The 15,724-nt window shown below is 60.2% G+C and overlaps 2 protein-coding genes across 2 annotated transcripts; one reads left to right on the forward strand and one right to left on the reverse strand.

Annotated features, from left to right (window-relative positions):
- Window positions 1-5,506: 5,506 nt before the first annotated feature.
- FAM167B (family with sequence similarity 167 member B) lies at window positions 5,507-6,794 on the reverse strand. Its single transcript, XM_058040297.1, has 2 exons — window positions 6,510-6,794; window positions 5,507-5,770 (listed from the first exon to the last, which is right to left on the reverse strand). Exons 1-2 carry the CDS (start codon window positions 6,792-6,794, stop codon window positions 5,507-5,509), a joined length of 549 nt encoding a protein of 182 aa, XP_057896280.1.
- Window positions 6,795-8,547: 1,753 nt separating this feature from the next.
- Window positions 8,548-15,407, forward strand: LOC131093178 (myotubularin-related protein 9-like). The gene is made up of 10 exons (XM_058040274.1): window positions 8,548-8,729; window positions 9,334-9,442; window positions 9,628-9,753; window positions 9,838-10,011; window positions 11,401-11,618; window positions 12,807-12,968; window positions 13,044-13,185; window positions 14,183-14,403; window positions 14,496-14,647; window positions 14,887-15,407. The coding sequence occupies exons 1-10, from the start codon at window positions 8,548-8,550 to the stop codon at window positions 15,030-15,032; spliced, it is 1,632 nt and encodes a 543-aa protein (XP_057896257.1). The 3' UTR covers window positions 15,033-15,407.
- The last annotated feature ends 317 nt before the right edge of the window (window positions 15,408-15,724 follow it).

Genomic DNA, 15,724 nt, shown 5'->3' on the forward strand with positions numbered 1-15,724 from the left:
AGGACCCAACTTAAACTCAACTTTTAGGACCAGAACAGCAGCAAAGTGCCCACATCTCATCCAGGTAACCAGGAGAGAAAAAATCCAAAATTCACCAACATTTTTGAGGCCTTTTTTTGAGCAGAACCCAACTTAAACTCAGCTTTTAGGACCAGAACAACACCAAGGTGCCCACATTTCTCACCCAGAGCTAAAGAACAGCTGAGAATTCCCAATTCCACCCCCGGAGGAGCTGCCCAGAGCCCCTCAAACCCCTCCAGGAGCTGTTTTTTTGTTTTTCCTCCCATGATGAGCAGGGAGGTGCTGCTATTGTGATTTTTTATCTCTCCCAGCCCCAAGCCACAGCGTAATTTCCACCCGGCAGCCGTTTCACGAGCAAAAAAAAAAACCAAAAAAAAACCCCAAAAAAAGAGTGTTTGAAGTTGGTGTTTTGTTTTGTCGGTGCAACTGAATTTCTTTGTGCTGGCTGTGCCAGGTGTGTGCCCGAATTTTGGGGTTTTTTAATCTGGGTTTGGGGTCCCTGTCCTGTCCCTTCCGTCCACGTGGCGCTGCTGGTTTGTCACCGTTGTCACCAGGGTGAGGAGGTGAAATCTGAGCTGTCCCCACGGCTGGTGGCACCCCGAGCCAGATGTGAGCCAGATGTGAGCCCTCTGGGTGGGCGGCCAGGGGTGGCACAGCCTGGCAGGGCCACCCAGGGCTGTGTCCCCAAGGGTGACACTGCGGCAAAAATGGGAAATTCGGAGTGCCTGGAACCCAAACTGGGCACCAAAAGTGGGAATTGGGCACCAAAAGTGGGAATTGGGCACCAAAAATGGGAATTGGGCACCAAAAATGGGAATTTCTGAGCACCCAAAGCTCCAAACCGGGTCCCAAAAATGGGAATTTCTGAGAGTCTGAAGCCACAAATTGGGCACCAAAAATGGGAATTTCTGAGTGCCTGGAGCCACAAATTGGGCACCAAAAATGGGAATTTTTGAGCATCTGAAACCCCAAATTTGGCACCAAAAGAATGGGAATTTCTGAGTGCCTGAAACCCCACTGGTCACCAAAAATGGGAATTTCTAAGCACCTGAAGCCCAAACTGGGCAGTAAAAATGGGAATTGGGCACAAAAAATGGGAATTTCTGAGCGCCTGAAATCCAAAATTTGGCACCAAAAATGGGAATTTCTGAGTACCTGAACCCCAGATTGGGCACCAAAAATGGGAATTTCTGAGCACGTGAACCCCAGACTGGGCACCAACCTTGCGACACTGGCACCGAGCTGCTGCCTGTCCCTTGGGCACAGCCCTGGGGGCAAAACTGGACGTGGGGGTTTGGCGAGGGCACCATGCCCTGGCAGGGCCCCGAGGCGGGCAGGGGACGCGGGGACGGCGCCTTTGTGTCCCCAGGGATGTCCCAGAGGGCTGCAGAGCCCAGCCTGGCTCGGAGCGAGCCCGAACCCCCATTGCCATCCCCCCCCCAGCCCCGGGTGCCCCCCAAACCCCCCGGGCCGAGCCCCCCGAACCTCCCCAGCTCTCACCTGGAGCCGCGGGGCGGGCGAGGAGCGGCCGCTGTCACTGAGCCATGTCCTGCCCTCGCATCCTCCTCATCCTCGGCAGCCCGGCAGGAGCCCCCCGAGCCTTTTGGGGTGCAAAGGGGAGCCCCTCGATCCTTTTGGGGTGTAAAGGGGAGCCCCTCGATCCTTTTGGGGTGCGGAGAGGAGCACCCGGATCCTTCTGGAGTGCAGAGAGGAGTCCTTCAAACCTTGTGGAGTGAAGAGCAGAGCCCCCCGAGCCTTTTGGGGTGCAAAGGGGAGCCCCCCGATCCTTTTGGGGTGCAAAGGGGAGTCCCTCGATCCTTTTGGGGTGCAAAGCTGAGCCCCTCGATCCTTTTGGGGTGCAAAGGGGAGCCCCTCGGTCCTTTTGGGGTGCAAAGGGGAGCCCCCCGAGCCTTTTGGGGTGGAAAGGGGAGCCCCCCGATCCTTTTGGGGTGTAAAGGGGAGCCCCCCGGTCCCTTTTGGGGTGCAAAGCGGAGCCCCCCGATCCTTTTGGGGTGCAAAGCAGAGCCCCCCCGATCCTTTTGGGGTGCAGGGAGGATGCCCCTGATCCTTTTGGGGTGCAGAGAGGATGCCCCCAAGCCTTGTGGGGTGAAAAGCAGAGTTCCCCGAGCCTTTTGGGGTGCAAAGCAGAGCCCCCCGGGCCTTTTGGCGTGCAAAGAGGATCCCCCTGATCCTTTTGGGGTGCAAATCGGAGCGCCCGAGCCTTATAGGGTGCAGAAGGGAGTCACCCAAGTTTCATGGGGTGCAGAGAGGAGCCCCCCAAGCCTTTTGAGGAGCTGAGCGGAGCCCCCCGGGTGTTTTGGGGTGCAGAGAGGATCTCCCTGAGCCTTTTGGGGTGTAGAGAGGAGCCCCCAGAACCTTGTGGGGAGCAGAGCAGAGTCCCTGAAGCGTTGTGGGGTGCGGAGAGGATCCCCCTGATCCTTTTTGGGGTGCAGAGAGGATGCCCCCAAGCCTTGTGGGGTGAAAGGCAGAGTTCCCCGAGCCTTTTGGGGTGCAAAGCGGAGCCCCCCGGGTGTTTTGGGGTGCAGAGAGGAGCCCCTGGAACCTTTTGGGATGCGGAGAGGATCCCCCCGAGCCTTGCGGGGTGCAGAGCGGAGCCTCGCGGTCCTTTTGGGGCGCAGAGCGGAGTCCCCCGGATCTTTTGGGGTGCAGAGATGATTCCCCTCGAGCCGGGTGGGGAGCAAAGCGGAGTCCTTGGATCCTTTTGGGGCTCGGAGCGGAGCCCCCCGGGTGTTTTGGGGCTCGGAGCCCCCCGGGTGTTTTGGGGAGCAGCGCCCCCGGCCCGGCCGCGCCGCCGCTGTCCCCGCCTCGCTCCGGTTTCCGCCGCATGAGCGGAGCCGAGAGGAGCCCGGAGCCGCTCTCAGCTCGCCCCCGACCGCAAGAGAACGAGTGACAAACCCCGATGGCTTCCTGCCACCGCCGGGCCCCCGGCAGGGCACGCTGAGGGGGTGGCACCTGCTGCCAGCGCCCCCCTGTCCCCCTCTGTCCCTGTGCTGTCCCTGCTCCATCCCTGAGCTGTCCCTGTGCTGTCCCCTCTGTCCCTGCGCTGTCCCTGCATTGTCCCCTCTGTCCCTGTGCCGTCCCCTCTGTCCCTGCTCTGTCCCCTCTGTGCCAGCCTGGCCGTCGCTGCCCCACCCCAGTGTCCCCTCCTGGCACTGCCACCCTCCTCCATGTGCCTCCCACAGCATCCAGGGGACATTGAGGCACATGGAGGAGGGTGGCAGTGCCAGGAGGGGACACTGGGGTGGGGCAGGGACGGCCAAGCTGGCACAGAGGGGACAGAGCAGGGACAGAGCGGGGACAGAGGGGACGGCACAGGGACACAATGTCCCCTGGATGCCGTGGGACACCGCTCAGAGCCCCCTCGGGCTGTCACCACCGTGTCACCGCTGTGTCACCACCGCGCCACGGCTGCCCTGAGGGCCGCGGTGACAAGGACCGGAGCGGAGGGGACCCGCGGTGCCCCCGGGGGGGTGGCAGCGCTGTTTTGGGTACAACAACCACAGCGACATTGTGACATTGTGCTGGCTGCTTTGATGGGGCGGGAAGCCGCAGGCGCAGGCAGGAAGCGCAGAGGTGACAGAGCAGGGGGGATGTGGCACCTCGGGGACACGTTCGGGCTCTGCTCGTGTCCCTGCAGGGAGGAGCAGCCCCCAAAATGATCAAAATTATCCCCAGGGCTCCCCTGGCGCTGTTCACCCGCCGTCTGTGGATGTCGCATCCCCGAGGGGCACCTGGAGGTGTCGCCGGCACGGAGAAAGGGCGGCAGTCACATCTGGGGGCCCCGATAGGGAAAAGCCATCGGCTCTGAGCCTCGGCTGCTTTTATTGCACCTCAGAGCCTGAACCCCGCATTGCCCACCGGCCTGAACCCCCACACCCCCGGGGACAGGCCCCAAAACGCCCCGGGGGGATGGTGACACTCCTGTGCCCTCGGGGATGGTGGCACTGCCATGCCTGGGGGGGATGGTGACGCCCATGGGGATGGTGACACCCATGGGGATGGTGACACTCCCAGTGCCCATGGGGATGGTGACATTCCCATGCCCTAGAGGCGAGGGTGATGTTCCCGTGCCCCTCAGGGATGGTGACACTCCTGTGCCCATGAGGGGATGGTGACATCCCCAATGCCCTGAGGACGGTGATACCCATGGGGACGGTGACATTCCCGTGTCCCAGGGGAGATGGTGACATTCCCATGCCCCTGAGTGATGGTGACATTGCTGTGCCCATGGTGATGGTGACACCCGTGGGGATGGTGACATTCCTGTGCCCGTGGGGATGGTGACATCCGTGGGGATAGTGACATTACCGTGCCAGTGGGGATGGTGACATTCCTGTGCCCTGGAGGCAATGGTGACCTTACCATGCCTTGGGGATGGTGACACCCATGGGGATGGTGACATTGCCGTGCCCATGGGGCAATGATGACATTCCCATGCCAGTGGGGATGGTGACACCCATGGAGATGGTGACATTGCCATGCCCTGGGGGCAGTGGTGACACCCATGGAGATGGTGACATTGCCATACCCTGGGGGCAGTGGTGACACCCGTGGGGATGGTGACATTCCTGTGCCCGTGGGGATGGTGACACCGGTGGGGATGGTGACATTATTATGCCAGTGGGGATGGTGACACCCATGGAGATGGTGACATTGCCATACCCTGGGGGCAATGGTGACACCCATGGGGATGGTGACACTGCCATACCCTGGGGGCAATGGTGACACCCATGGGGATGGCGACACCCCTGTGCCCTCGGGGATGGTGGCACTGCCATGCCTGGGGGAGGATGATGACATCCCTGTGCCCATGGGGCTGGTGACATTCCCATGCCCTAGAGGCGATGGTGACATTCCCGTGCCCCTCAGGGATGGTGACACTCCTGTGCCCATGAGGGGATGGTGACACCCGTGGGGATGGTGACATTGCCGTGCCCATGGGGCAATGATGACATTCCCATGCCAGTGGGGATGGTGACACCCATGGGGATGGTGACATTGCCGTGCCCATGGGGCAATGGTGACACCCATGGGGATGGTGACCTTACCATGCCAGTGGGGATGGTGACACCCATGGGGATGGTGACATTGCCATGCCCTGGGGGCAGTGGTGACACCCATGGGGATGGTGGCGCTTCTGTGCCCCACAGGGATGGTGAGATTCCCCTACCCCGGGGGGGATGGTGACACCCCCGATGCCCTGGAGATGGTGACACCCATGGGGATGGTGACATTGCCACACCCTGGGGGCAGTGGTGACACCCATGGAGATGGTGACCTTACCATGCCAGTGGGGATGGTGACACCCATGGCGATGGTGACACTCTGGTGCCTCACAGGGATCGTGATACTCCCATGCCCATGGGGATGGTGACACCCCCGTGCCACCGCCCCGCGTCACCCCCCGTGGGCAGCGCGTCCTGCCCGAGTCCCTCGGTGCCCGAACCCCGTGGGTGGCCCGGGCTCAGCACAGCGAGAAGCGGCGGGAGTTGATGTTCATGCGGGTGACCCCGATGTGCTTGAGCGGCGTGGAGAGCAGGAAGGCAGCCCTGGGCGGGATGGTGCACAGCAGATCCGAGTCTTCCTCGCAGCCCTCGAGGCCGAAGGTGGCGTCGTCCAGCATCTCCTTGTGCCGGTGGCAGGCCTGCTCCACCTTGAGCCGGTGCAGCCGCGCCCGCAGCCGCAGCAGCTGCTGCGCCAGCCGCTGGTCCAGGGCCTGCATCTCCCGCTGGGGGGACAGGGAAGGGCCGTGGAGCAGCGGGATCGGTGCCCGGGCAGCGGGGATGGCGCTCGGCCAGGGCACAAACCCCGCGATGCACCCGCGGTGCCAGGCTGGGCACGGCCGCGGCTGAGATCGTGCCCTCTGTGCCACCCCCAGAGCGGCGGGAGGGGGTGACAAGGGGGTGACCGCCACAAGGCCACCACCCTGGCAGAGCTGTGGCACCCCAGAGCCACAAAAACCTCGGGAAAATCCAATCCCCGCACACCCAGCAGGGTTGGCAGAGATGCCCAGACCCCCTCACCCTGTCGTGCCCAGTGTCCCCGCTTTTCCCTGTGCCACTCACCAGCTCCGTCCTGAGCCGCTCCAGGACCACCTCCACGGTGGCAAAGCCAGTGCCATGAGGGGTCAGGGGCAGAGCTGTGGCACCCCAGAGCCACAAAACCCTCGGGAAAATCCAATCCCTGCACACCCAGCAGGGTTGGCAGAGATGCCCAGACCCCCCAGCCCAGCCGTGCCCAAGTGGGGTCGGGCACTCGGGCCCGGTGTCCCCACCACTCCCTGTCCCCGTGCCACTCCAGAGCCACCTCCACGGCGGCAAAGCCGGTGCCACGAGGGGTCGGGGACAGAGCTGTGGCACCCCAGAGCCACAAAATCCAAGCCGTGCCCACCCAGCAAGGCTGGCAGAGGAACCCAGAGTCCCTCAGGCCGCGGTGTCCCCACCGCTCCCTGTCCCTGTGCCACTCACCAGCTCCGTCCTGAGCCACTCCAGAGCCGCCTCCAGGGTGGCAAAGCCACAAACGCCCCCCGGCTGCCCCTCCCGGGGGTGCGGGGGGCTCTGCCCCGGCCCGGGGGTGCCTCCGGGGGTGCCCCAGCGCTGCCCCCTCACCCGCGCCTCCCACTCCAGGTACGAGGGTCGGCGCGTCTGCAGCTTCAGCTTGGCCGCCAGCGCCTTGAGGCTCTCCAGGTTCTCCTGCTCCCAGGTGGGCTCCTCCTCGCCCAGTTCCTTGAATTTCAGCTGGCTCAGAGCCATGGTGGGACAAAACAGAGCCCGGAGCCCCAAACCGCGCTGATTCCTGCGCCCGCGGGTGGATGGAGCCCCCGCCCTGCCCCACTCCCTGCCCCAGCTGCTCCCGCTTCCCGGCTATTTATCCGCTCCTCGAGGTCAAATCCGATGGGCAGGAATTTCCTTATGAATTTCCTTATCTAGAGGAGTATTTTTGGCTTCTTGCGTTGTTTTTTCTTTTTGTTAGTTTTTTTTTTTTTTTTTAACTTCGCTTTATTTTTTTTTTCCTTTTCTTTTCTTTTCTAACATCATTGTCTCCGCCCGGGAGGAGCCTCCCCGTTCCCGGACGGAGCCGTCACCGGGCGCTGAGGAGCGGCAATGATTTAATGATGATTTAATGATTTAATGATTTATCCCCGGTCCCAGCCGCCCCTCCCCGCGTCTTGGGGGGGCCCAAAAAAAAAACCCGAGGAAGGAAAAAAAGAACCGGGGGGGGTGCCCGGGGGGGGCAGCCGGGGTCCCGCACCCGGACGGGTCCTTAAGGTGGAGCCGCGTCCGGGTCTGTCCCGTGTCACCTCCCCGTGCCCGCAGGGCTCCAGGGACAGCGCGGGTGGCTCGGGGGTCTCACCTGCCCACCCTCATCCCCTCCAAGCCCCCCAGAGTATCCCCAAAATCCTCCTTGTGGTCCCCCCGCTCTGCTCCCCATTCCCGTTGTCCCCACGCGTGTCCCCTCCCACGCCACCCCCTGTGTCCCCTCGCTGTGGCACCGCACGCAGGGACCCCAAACCCGACCCCAAACCCAGCAACAAACCCACGCCGGGCATCGCCGCCTCCCTCCTGCCCGCGCCACCTTAAACCCGACATCCGCCAGCCGGGCCGGGCCGGGCCGGGCCGTGCGGGGACATCGCCACCCCCCGTTCCAGCCCGAGTGCCCCAACTGCCCCTCCGCACCCCCAAACCCCCGCCCGAGCACCCCGAGCTCCCCCGCTGCCACCGCGGGGTCCCTCCTTGCGCCCCCAATCCCCTCCCTGCACCCTGAGCTCTTCCTTGTCCCCCCAAATCCTCTAAAATTCCCGTCTGCGCCCCCAAAAAACCTCTCCTTGATGCCGGCAGGTCCCTGTTGGCGCTCTGAGGTCCCCTGCTCGCACCTTGATTGTCCCCCCAGGTCCCGGCTTGTCCCCCCCAGGTCCCTCCCTGCTTGTCCCGGCTTGTGTCCCCAGGTCCCGGTTTGTCCCTGTTTGTCACCCCCCGGTCCCCACCTGCCACCCAGCCCGAGCAGGTAAGCAGAGGGGTGCCCGGGGCAGCAGCACCGCCGCCAATCCAGCCACCCTCCTCCTCCTCCTCCTCCTCCTCCTCCTCCTCTCCTGCCCCGTCCCCAGCCCCGGGGGTGGCTTTGGGGACAGCAGAGCCCGTGGGGACCCTGCCAGCCGGGTGGTGTCGGGGTCAGTAACGGGTCCAGCCCAGCGGGGCGGGGAAGGAGCGGGAGCCACTCCCTGCGATCCCAAAAATGCCCCCCAAAATCCCCCCCAGCACAGCCCGCCGTGCCTCAGTTTCCCCAGTGCCACATGGCACTGCCGCGCGCTGGAGGTGACAATGCCACCACCGAGAGGGGACAGCGCGCCGCGTGTGGCGCAGGGCAGGGGTTTCCAGGCGGGCCCAGAGCCGCAGGATTTCCCCTTTTTTTTTTTTTTTCTTTTTTTTTTTTCTTTTCTTTTTTTTTTTTTTTTTAATTTTTTTCTTTTCCCTTTCCTCCCTCCCCGGCCGGGCCCAGGCGGCGCCCATGGAGTTCTCGGAGCTGATCAAGACGGCGACAGTGGAGGACGTGCTGCTGTCGCGACAGGGGCTGCCCGCGGTGCGGGGCACGCTGTGCATCACCAGCCACCACCTGCTGCTCTCGTCCTGCCCCCGCGGCGAGCTGGAGCTCTGGCTGCTCATCCGCAACGTGGACGCCGTGGAGAAAAGGTGGGCACGTCCCCAAGGCTGTCCCTGTCCTTGTCACCGTGCCACCCCCCGTCCCTTTGGGCACCGCGCTGCACCCGGGCATCGCGTCCTTCCTCTTCCTCCCGGGGGAGGCAGAGCGGGCATTGCCTCCTCTCCTCCTCCTCCTCCTCCTCCTCAGAGTGCAGAATTTAGGCTGGTACCAAGCCTCTCGGAGTGGCGGCTCCCTGCGGGACACCAGGTTTGGCTTTTTTGGCTTTGTCACCTCGCTCTGTCCCGGCTGCGGTGGCAGATGAGAGTCACAAATCCGGCACGGCCCTCGGACGGCTCGGTGCTGCCGCTGTGTGTCCCCAAGCCAGCCCTGGCTGTCCCTAAACCAGTCCTGACCATCCCCAAACCAGCCCTGACTGTCCCCAAACCAGCCCTGGCTGTCCCTGAACCAGCCCTGGCTGTCCCTAAACCAGCCCTGAATGTCCCTAAACCAGTCCTGACCATCCCCAAACCAGCCCTGGCTGTCCCCAAACCAGCCCTGACTGTCCCCAAACCAGCCCTGGTTGTCCCCAGAGTAGCTCAGACTGTCCCCAAGCCATCCCTGGCTGTCCCCAAGCCAGCCCTGGCCCCTCCCCAGGGTCTGCGGCTCCTCGGGCACCATCACGCTGCGCTGCAAGGACCTGCAGGTGCTGCAGCTGGAGATCCCGGGCATGGAGCAGTGTCTGAACATCGCCAGCTCCATCGAGGTGAGACCCAGCCGGGCAAGGAAGGGTTGGAAAAGCGCTGCCGGCCTCGAAAGGGTGCGGAAAGCGCTGCTGTGTTTGCCCTGGGTCCGGCATTAACTGGGTAAACACCGCGCTGGCACACGGCTGGGCACACGGGGACAGCGCCAGCCCCGGTGTCCCCGAGCAGCCCCGGTGTCCCCGAGCAGGCTCTCTCCTCGGTGGACTCGGTGATGATGCTGTACCCGTTCTTCTACCGCCCGCCGAGCCTGCAGCTCCAGCAGGGCTGGCACCTGCGCGTCGCCGAGTGCCACTTCCAGCGGGTGGCATCGCAGGTGAGCCCGCCCGGGCGGACCCGCCGCCTTCCCCGGGCCCTGCTGGCTCTGTGGCTGATGTCGCTGCTGTCGCCTCTCCCCCAGACGAGCCGGTGGCGGCTGAGCACCGTGAACGGCGATTTCAGCGCCTGCCCCTCGTACCCGCCCGCCGTGGTGGTGCCCGCGGCCGTGCCCGATGACACCGTGGCCAGGGCGGCGCGGTTCCGCCAGGGCGGGCGCTTCCCCGTCCTCAGCTACTTCCACCCCAAAAACGGCACCGTGAGTCCGGGCTGCCCCTCTGCCCGCCCCCCGGCCTCTCGGAAGGGGGATTCCATCGGCAGAAGGCTCCAGAATTGGGTGGGAAGGGATTTAAAGCTCATCCAGGGCCAGCCATGCCGTGGCAGGGACACCTCTGCTGTCCCAGGGTGTGCCAGCCTGGCCTTGGGCACTGCCAGGGATCCGGGGGCAGCCACAGCTGCTCTGGGAAAGCCATTCCAGCCCCTCCCAGGAAAGAATTCCTTCCCAAGATCCCATCCAGCCCTGCCCTCTGCCATTCCCTGTGTCCTGTCCCTCAATCCTTTGTCCCAAATCCCTCTCCAGCTCTCCTGGAACCTTCTCCTCTCCAGGCTGGACATTCTCAGCTGCGCCATCCTCAATTCCTTACCCCAAATTCCTCTCCAGCCCTCCTAGAACCCCTTTAGGCTCTCTAAGGTTACCCTGGAGCCTTCTCCTCTCCAGGTGGACATTGCCAGCTGTCCTGTCTCCCAATCCCTCTCCAGCTCTCCTGGAGCCCTCTCTCCTCCAGGCTGGACATTCCCAGCTGGGCCATCCTCAATTCCTTACCCCAAATCCCTCTCCAGCTCTCCTGGAGCCCCCTAAGGTTACCCTGGAGCCTTCTGCTCTCCAGGCTGGACATTCCCAGATGGGCCATTCCCCAATCTGTTATCCCAAATCCCGCTCCAGCCATCCTGGAGCCCCTTCAGGCTCTCTGAGGCCACCCTGGTGCCCTCTCTCCTCCAGGCTGGACATTCCCTGTGTCCTGTCCCCCAATCCCTTATCCCAAATCCCTCCCCAACTCTCCTGGAGCCCCTTCAGGCTCTCTGAGGCCACCCTGGTGCCCTCTCTCCTCCAGGCTCGACATTCCCTGTGTCCTGTCCCCCAATCCCTTATCCCAAATCCCTCTCCAGCTCTCCTGCAGCCCTCTCCTGTCGAGGTGGACATTCCCATCTGCGCCATCTCCCACGCCCTTATCCCAAATCCCTCTCCAGCCCTCTGGAACTCCTTTAGGCTCTCTAAGGTTACCCTGGAGCCTTCTCCTCTCCAGGCTGGACATTCCCAGCTGTGCCATCCCCCAGTCCCTTATCCCAAATCCCACTCCAACTCTCCTGGAGCCCCTTCAGGCTCTCTGAGGCCGCCTGGACACCCCCTCTCCTCCAGGCTCGACATTCCCTGTGTCCTGTCCCCCAATCCCTTATCCCAAATCCCTCCCCAGCTCTCCTGGAGCCCCTTCTGGCTCTCTGAGGTCACTTTGGAGCCCTCTCTCCTCCAGCCTGGACATTCCCAGCTGCGCCATCTCCCACTCCCTTACCCCAAATCCCACTCCAGCCCTCCTGGTCCCCCTCCAGGCTCTCCGAGGCCACCCTGGCACCCTCTCTCCCCCGTCCCCAGGCCCTGCTCCGCAGCAGCCAGCCGCTGACGGGCCCGAACCGGCGGCGCTGCCGTGAGGACGAGCAGCTGCTGGGGGCGATCCTGGCCGGGGCCGGGCTCGGTTTTGTGCTGGACACGCGCTCGGCGCAGGCGGCCAAGCAGGCGCGGATCAGCGGCGGCGGCACCGAGCACAAATCCGCCTACCCCGGCTGGAGGCGGCTGCACCGCGCCCTGGACAGGTGAGGGCGGCGCTGCCAAATTCGGGGAAATTCCCTTCTCCTGGTGTGCTGCTTTGGGATGGTTTAGCCGGCTTGGGGATGGTTTTAAATTCATGGCAAATCACGGCCAGATGTGTGGAGGATGTGAGGAGTCACCAGCTTGCGTTGTCATTCTTGATAAGCCTTCTGTAAGTATCCTCTCTCTATTCTTTAGGATAGTTTAGTATAGCATTCATATAATATACAACATATAATATAATAAAATAAATATATAAATAAATAAAATAAATATAATAAATATAACAACATAACATAATATAACATAACATAACATAATATATGTTATATTATAATATAATATAATATATTATAATATAATATATAATATAATATATTATAATATATAATATAATATAATATAATATAATATAATATAATATAATATAATATAATATAATATAATATAATATAATATAATATAATATAATATAATATAATATAATATAAAACTATATTTTATAAATATATAACTATCTTCTAGCTATATAATAGGAATATAAAATATCTATATATAATATAGATATAAAATATAAATGTTATTGTATTATATAATATTGTGTAATACGATATTATATAATAAAATAATACATAATATATAGTACATTATAATCTATAATACCTAATATAATACATAATATCGAACATAATGTAATACCTAATATAATATATAACGTAAAATATAACAAACTATGATACAAAATATAAAATATAACATGTAAAATAAGTATGAAATAAAAATGTAATGTAAAATAAAATGTAATATAATGTGATATAAAATATACTGTAAAATAAAATATACTATAAATATATACTATAAAATATAAATTCTACAATACAATACAATAATAAATCAGCCTTCTGAGAACACGGGGTCAGATTCTCAATTCCTCCATCATCCTGGGACACTGTCCCCTGTGTGACAGTGCCACCGTGTCCCCCGTGTCTCCCAGGGGCTGCCCATTGCAGGACAGTTTCTCCAGGCTGGTGGAGCTGTGCAGTGTCCCCCGTGTGTGACGGTGTCCCCTGTGTGTGACAGTGTCCCCCCTGTGTGTGACAGTGATCCCTGTGTGTGGCAGTGTCTCCCGTGTGTGGCAGTGTCCCCCGTGTGACAGTGATCCCTGTGTGTGACAGTGTCCCCCGTGTCCCCAGGGGCCGTGTGCTGCAGGACAGTTTCTCCAGGCTGGCGGAGCTGTGCGCTGACCCCACTGTGACCATGGAGCGCTGGCTGTGCCGCCTGGACAGCAGCCGCTGGCTCAGCCACGTCAAGGCCGCCCTGAGCACGGCCTGCCTGGCTGCCCAGTGCCTGGACAGGTGAGGGGGCAGCGCCTCGCCCACCTTGTCCCTTTCTGAGTCCCCAGTGTGACCCAAACCCCGGCTGGCCCGCAGGGAGGGCTGCACGGTGCTGGTGCACGGCGCCGAGGGGACAGACACCACGCTGCTGGTGACAGCGCTGGCCCAGCTCATCCTGGACCCCGCCTGCCGCACCCTGCAGGGCTTCCAGGGGCTGCTGGAGCGGGAATGGATCCAGGTGAGGCATTTCTGAGCAGGGTGGGTACAACAAAGCCTCGATCTTGGCCTGACTATCGAGCAATGCAGATCCGGGAGCTCGGTCCTTCAGGGAGACGGAGTGCCCTCACAGCCACTGCAGGCCTACCCTGAGCAAGCTCGGTGATTTCAGCTCTTTGGTGATTCTCAGCTCTCCCAGCATCTCAGCTCTTTAGTGATCATCATCTCTCTTAGGATCTCAGGTCTTTGCTTGCTTGCTGGGTTCCTTTGGCTGAGGCTGCAGCAGACGCGAGAGAGGAGAAGGAGGAGAGAGGAGAAGGATGGTCCTGGTGTTCCACACCAATGGTTTATTGGGGGGTCTGTGAAGGGTTCCAGAGCTCTTCTTCTATCAAAAGGGCTAAAACAGCCCCTTTTTATAGGGTATAGGGGGATCCAAACTTATAAAATAGTAAGGGTTAGGGATAGTGGCCTGTGAGGTTACAAAGATAAGGCCAAGGGGCAGGGGGTCAGAGACGGGAGCTTATTTTGCTGTCTCACCCTGACTCAGCAGCTCCTACTGTTCAATCTCAATCCTCCATGGAGCTCTGGTCAGATCCATGGGGTCTGCTCCAGGTGGGGGTCCCAGCCTGGCTAGGTGCCTCACCATGGGTCACCATGGCGGTCCCACAGGCTGGGTGCCTCACTCTGGGGGTCCCACAGGCTGGGTGCCTCACCATGGGTCACCATGGCGGTCCCACAGGCTGGGTGCCTCACTCTGGGGGTCCCACAGGCTGGGTGCCTCACCATGGGTCACCATGGTGGTCCCACAGGCCGGGTGCCTCACTCTGGGGGTCCCACAGGCTGGGTGCCTCACCATGGGTCACCATGGCGGTCCCACAGGCTGGGTGCCTCACTCTGGGGGTCCCACAGGCTGGGTGCCTCACCATGGGTCACCATGGTGGTCCCACAGGCTGGGTGCCTCACTCTGGGGGTCCCACAGGCCGGGTGCCTCACCACGGGTCACCATGGCGGTCCCACAGGCCGGGCACCCCTTCCAGCTGCGCTGCGCCCGCTCCGCCTCCTCCCACGCCCGGGGCAAGCAGGAGGCTCCGGTTTTCCTCCTCTTCCTCGACTGCGTGTGGCAGCTGAGCCGGCAGTTCCCCCTGTCGCTGGAATTCGGGGAGCAGCTGCTGCTCACCCTCTTTGACAACGCCTACGCCTCGGCTTACGGCACCTTCCTGTGCAATAACGAGAGGGAGAGGTGGGTGTGGGGACAAAACCCCTCCTGTCACGGCTCAGGGGACACCAAACCCCGCTGGGGACTGCAATGTGTCCCCGCCTGTGCCCCCACAGGAGCCTGTGCAAGGTGAAGGAAAGCACGCACTCGCTGTGGGCATGGCTGGAGCAGCCCGAGGAGAAGCACAAGTACCTGAACCCTCTGTACTCACACAACCCCTTGGTGATCTGGCCCTCTGTGGAGCCTCAGAGCATCCAGCTGTGGCAGGGTGAGCGGGATCCTCCCAAAACCCACCCTCAGTTGTTCTGCCTTTCCCTCTCTGACAGGGCTGAGCTCACCCTCAGCTCTTTCTCCCTGCCAGGTTTTTTCCTTTGGTGCTATTTTGCCCTCTCTGATAGGGCTCAGCTCACCTCCAGCTCTTTCTCTCTCCCAGGTTTTGTCCCTCAGTTCTGTGTTTTTCCCTCTCTGACAGGGCTCAGCTCACCCTCAGCCCTTTCTCCCTCCCAGGTTTTTTCCTGCGCTGGATCCGTCCCTCCCAGCACCTGGAGGAGGCCTGGGGGCAGATCCAGAGGTTGGTGCATGAAAAAAGGCAGAGCCAGACCCTCCCTGAGCCCCCAGCTGGGACAGAAAATGGGAAACTGGGGACAAGGTGACACTGGATGGTGCCATGGAAGGGCTGTGCAGGACACAGACCCCGTGGGCAGAGCTGTCCCAGCCTTCAGCTGCCCACCCTGAGCTTGTTTCAGTAAATTTCTCTCCCAGCCTTGGCCTGTGTCCTGCTCTTCCATGAGGAAGCTGCTCCTTCTCACTGGGATTGCAGCAGGGCCTGTGAATGGTTCTGGAGATGAAGGGCAGCAGATCACACAGAAAAAACCTGACAAATCATACAGAAAAACCCCAGCAGATCACACCAAAAAAACCCAACAATCATACCAAAAACCCCAGCAGATCACACCAAAAACAACCCCCAACAGATCACATCAAAAAAACCCCAAAACATCACACCAAAAAAACCCCAAAAGATCACACCAAAAGATCACACCAAACAACCCCAAAAGATCACACCAAAAATCCCCAAAAGATCACAAAAAACCCCCAACAGGACACACAAAACCAACATCCTCCCCCCTAAAATGCCCAAGGCTGCAGCTTCTGTCGTGCCAGCAGCTCTGGGCCCAGAGCCAGTCTGGGAATTCTGCCCTTGAGCCCAGTTTTGAGGAAGGAAAGAGGAAAAAATAAAAGAGCCAGGAGGGTGTGAGGGTGAGGATCTGCACAGGAGCTCCCAGGGCAGGAAAAGGAAATATCTGCAATGTCTGTTCCATGAGAGGAGCTGGCTCAGGGTCAG

The sequence above is a fragment of the Melospiza georgiana genome, chromosome 24, assembly GCF_028018845.1.
Source record: "Melospiza georgiana isolate bMelGeo1 chromosome 24, bMelGeo1.pri, whole genome shotgun sequence".
NCBI lineage: Eukaryota > Metazoa > Chordata > Aves > Passeriformes > Passerellidae > Melospiza > Melospiza georgiana.